This window comes from Nicotiana attenuata, chromosome 2, assembly GCF_001879085.1.
Source record: "Nicotiana attenuata strain UT chromosome 2, NIATTr2, whole genome shotgun sequence".
NCBI lineage: Eukaryota > Viridiplantae > Streptophyta > Magnoliopsida > Solanales > Solanaceae > Nicotiana > Nicotiana attenuata.
In genome coordinates, this window is record NC_031990.1 from 60,804,333 (window position 1) to 60,808,855 (window position 4,523).

The 4,523-nt window shown below is 36.9% G+C and overlaps 1 protein-coding gene across 1 annotated transcript; it reads right to left on the bottom strand.

The window, feature by feature from the left end:
• Positions 248-3,468, bottom strand: LOC109220271 (cruciferin PGCRURSE5-like). The gene is made up of 4 exons (XM_019384739.1): positions 3,366-3,468; positions 2,809-3,108; positions 1,262-1,617; positions 248-945 (listed from the first exon to the last, which is right to left on the bottom strand). Exons 1-4 carry the CDS (start codon positions 3,448-3,450, stop codon positions 427-429), a joined length of 1,260 nt encoding a protein of 419 aa, XP_019240284.1. The 5' UTR covers positions 3,451-3,468; the 3' UTR covers positions 248-426.

Here is a 4,523-nt window from a genome sequence, read left to right on the forward strand (position 1 = left end):
GAGTACTAACATATAATATTAGATCAATTCTAGAAATTATGTACATAAAATACCTAGTTTGGCAAAAATCATGAGTTCACGTGTCCTATATATTCGGCTATAAAGCCGTCCCCGCTTATTGGAGCACCAAAAAAAAAGTTGGAAATGGGAGGTTATTCTTAAACCTCCATACTACCTTTTTCAATAGAGCTATGGACTAATAAGATTAATTTTGAGAAAAAAGAGCATACAATTAATCAATCCCGGAGCTAAATTGCTTTTGTACATATGGAGCACATTAAGAGCTACCAGGAGAACTTGAACTTTTGGGAATAGAGCTATCAGAAATGAGGCCCCAACGGCCGAGTGTGAGATAGTTGTTGGACTGTTGAATAGAAATGGTTAAGATTAGAATCAACTTATAGCCATAATAGAAAGCTATATTGGTCAGACTCTCCAAATATGTCGTAGGGTGTGTGTCCTTTCCTCCAAAAATAGTGAGTATTTGAAGGATCCGACAAGGTATGATAACATTTTGGAGAGTCTGAGCAACATTGATGAAAAGTAATGTGATCTCATATATAAAACAATTACATTTTCGTTGGTGACAATAGAGAACCACTCCATGCCCTCAGGATCAGCAATTTTCAACACACTTAATAGCCTTGGAACAACAAACAATTCACCAACTTCGATCTGTCTTTCTGTAACAAAACCACAAAAATCACGCACCTTCACTCTGCCGCTGCCTTTTATAATATCAGTGACGCGAATTGCTGGATCAACAGAAATTTCAGGATAGTACGCAGCATTGCCGTTCAACGTCGCACGACTAGCACCAAGTCCAATGTCGCCAATGATTGGCAAGTTTTCGGTATTCAAATCCAATATCTCTCCACCACCATTAGTGTCAGAACGGGAAGGGGCTGTTTCCTCACAGTTTAGTAACATGCCATCTCTGTAGTCCTACCAGTGGCGAAACCAGAAATCAAGAAAATGAGAAAATGTTTAAACTAGAAGCTTTCCTTATGTTACATGATATGGAGGGTGTTTGGATTGACTTTTAAGCTGGTCAAATCAATTTTTAAGTTCTTTTTAGCTTTTTTCAGTATTTGACAAAGTTAAAAAGTGCTTAAAACAAGCCAAAAACAATAATTTAGGCAACCTCAACTTATTACTCTTTGGTTTAAAAGCTATTTCTGCGGAAAAGCCATTTTTTTAAGCCAATCCAAACGGGCTCATCATTTTTGACGAAATGGATTCAATTGAACCTCTTCGTTACCTTTAGCTCCGCCTCTGAGATTTCAAAGCCTGGAACAAGCTTGACGATACTCCTGGCAAGATGCAGACCAACGAGAGTCTTGAGAATACTTTTGTCCGATTTCCATGCTCTGCCAATAAACTCAGGGGAAAAACAAGAGAGATTATTGCCGTTCGACCCCTTCAACAAGAAGTCAGCGAATGAACCAAGTTTAACTGCAGTTTTGGTATCACCAAGAAAGAGTATCTCAAGTTCTGTAACATCTTTATTGTACCACCATGTGACAATTCCAACAGGAAGCGCAATCGCGTCACCCTTTCGAATGGCTACTACCTTCTCTTCTTGTCCAGGAAGTACAACACCAGCAATACCGCTACCTGAATACACACTAAACAATTAGAGAGGAAACCCCACGAGTAGTAACGGATATGCACACAGTTTATTCAAATTTTGCAAAGGTTAGAACACAAAAACATATGAAAGGAATGCATCATTCTGCAAAAAGTTAGAACACAAAACATATGAAAAGTAAATCCAGCATTAAGTGGTGGAGAGACCAAAAAATAGTAGCTATAAGATGGAGGTGGGAGAAGACATCCCTTGGGGCTGAACATAAAAAATCAGACAATTCAACTATCAAATAAGACCAAAATTTAAGTCAAACATCACTAAGACCATAAGGCTTAGTTGGTTTATAGCCAATAATCAACAACAATAACCTAGTATAATTTCACAAGTGGGGTCTGGGGAGGGTAGTATGCACGCAGATCGTACTCCTACCCTGGGCGTAGAGACAATAGAACAGTGTCAGTTTTATAATCAAACAAGCAAAATCCTTGGTAAAATTCCAGATTGAAGGAAACCACAAGAATCCCAAATCAAGAATACAGTCGTTTGGTCCACAAACTAGTTATGTGAGAATTACAACAAGGATAATTGTTTATGCAATGAGTAATAATGAAGAGATTGTTAAACGTGAATTACTTACTTTAAATTGGCAACTTGTGTCTTTAAATAATTTAATCCCTACATTGCTAATACATATATTCTTGTTCTGGCATTCTATAACTACATTCCCGCATCACATAATCTGAGTATTATTTAACACCGCCGACCAAATTATTTTTTCTTATACTGCCAACCAACAAAACAATGTATTATCTTATGTAGTAATTTTATGCTGATACTAATCTTCCCATGTGATTAACCAAACGATCCCTCAAAATCAAAACTGAACCAAGAAAGGGAGGACAAACCTATGTTGCTCGGACTCTCCAAAAATTTCTCTGAGTACGTGTTAGATTCTCCAAAACTAGTGTGTTTTTTGAAGGATCTGACACGGGTGCAGCATCATTTTAAAGAGTCCGCGCAACATTGGGACAAACAGCGGCCGTTCTACATGGAGGCTAATAGGTGCTCAAGCACCCATTGTGTTTTACCCAAACACACTATACTTTTATACGGGAAAACTACTAATACGAATATATATATTGACCAAGTATCCAATAAATTAAAGGCGGTTGAGTACCCATGACTTAAAAATTCCGAATCCATATATAGGTTTTTACCTTGAAGAACATAAGCAACCTTGGCAGAATCAGAGTAGCAAGGCAAAGCAAAGCCATTGGTGGAAAGAACAAGCTTAGTAGCACCTATATTGTGGTCCTGTAGAACTTCATGCTCCTTCGGACACCATTCATAGTATCTGCCTCCTTCTCCTTCGTACACCATCTTCGCTCTCATTCGTACTGAAAGATCCGCCCAGACGTAGTGAAGTCTAAAACCGCCCCACGAATCCAAACCTTTCCCAATACAACTCTCCTCGATATCTGTATTCTCCTCCTTCACTTCCTTCACTGGCAGGAATTCTGATAAGGGGATTCAAAAACATTACACTAAAAGTTTTCTTTATATAAAAGAGATTCAATAAGTCATATATATATATATATATACACATACAACAACAACAACATACCCAGTGTAATCCCACAAGTAGGCTCTGCGGAGGGTAGTATGTACACAGACCTTACCCCAGAGAGGCTATTTCTGGAAGACCCTCGGCTTAGGAAAGAAAGTCATATATATATATATACACACACACATAAAAAAAAAAAAAAAGAATTACCAATATATGAAGTACAATTTTGCGATGAAGAGGATTCAATTGAGCCCCCTACACCATGCATAGCTCCGCTACTACAGTCTCCCATTACCTCAAGTTAATAGATAATGATAACTGGATCAAATAAACAACAAATTAACTTCCAGTCTCAAACAAGTTAGGATCGATTATATGAATTCTCACTGGCCATATTACTACATATGAACTCACCTCTTAACTCTCTACTAACATATACATAGAAATCTTTCAATGGCTAAACAATTTTCGTGGTATATTTAAATAAACTAAATTGTAAAACATCAACACATCCAATGCTAGCCATTCCATTTTATAACTGTAATCGGACTATTTTGATCGCGCCATTACGAGTAATCAGACAATATATATGTCAACATATCAAAATCATGAATTCTCAGTACAACGCCGTAGAATTAAGAAAATACTTCAAGTTGTATAATTTAGTTCAATTCAGTTCAACATTTTTCTGTTCCATCCAATTTCCCGATTCAATATATAAGAGAAAAATCAGAAAAAACCAAAAAAAGGAAGAATAAGAAAGATTACATGGCCAATTGCAAGGCAGTATTGTGAGATTGATTGGATGTGAATAGTAGTGGCAAACTGGCGGGTCGGGTCGGATATGGTTCGGGTCAGAACAGGTGATGAAAAAACGGATCAATTATGCGACCCGATCCATATTTAATACGGATAAAAAATGGGTTAACCGACTTATAATATGGGTAACCATATTATCCATGAATTCTTGCATATGATCACTTTTGGGAGAATTCTTAGTCTCCCTAACTTGAGGAACCCCCAATTTGAGGCTTTACAAATGTAAAAGTTAGACCCATTGGTTACTCATTGGTTATCCATTTTCTAAATGGATAATATGGTTCTTATTCATATTTGACCCATTTTTAAAAAGTTCATTATCCAACCCATTTTTTTTGGATAATATGGGTGGTTAACTGTTTTCTTTTAACCGTTTTGCCGCTCCTAAATGTGAATTGAAGAATAGCAGCCTTATAAAGGTGACGGTTTTATGCTCCAGGCCCACTTGCAAATAGAGTACAAGCCCAAGCTATGATAAAAATTTAATGTTTATCGTAATTAAAGATATTTTAGCAAACTTATTAGTTGTTGAACAATGTAATACAG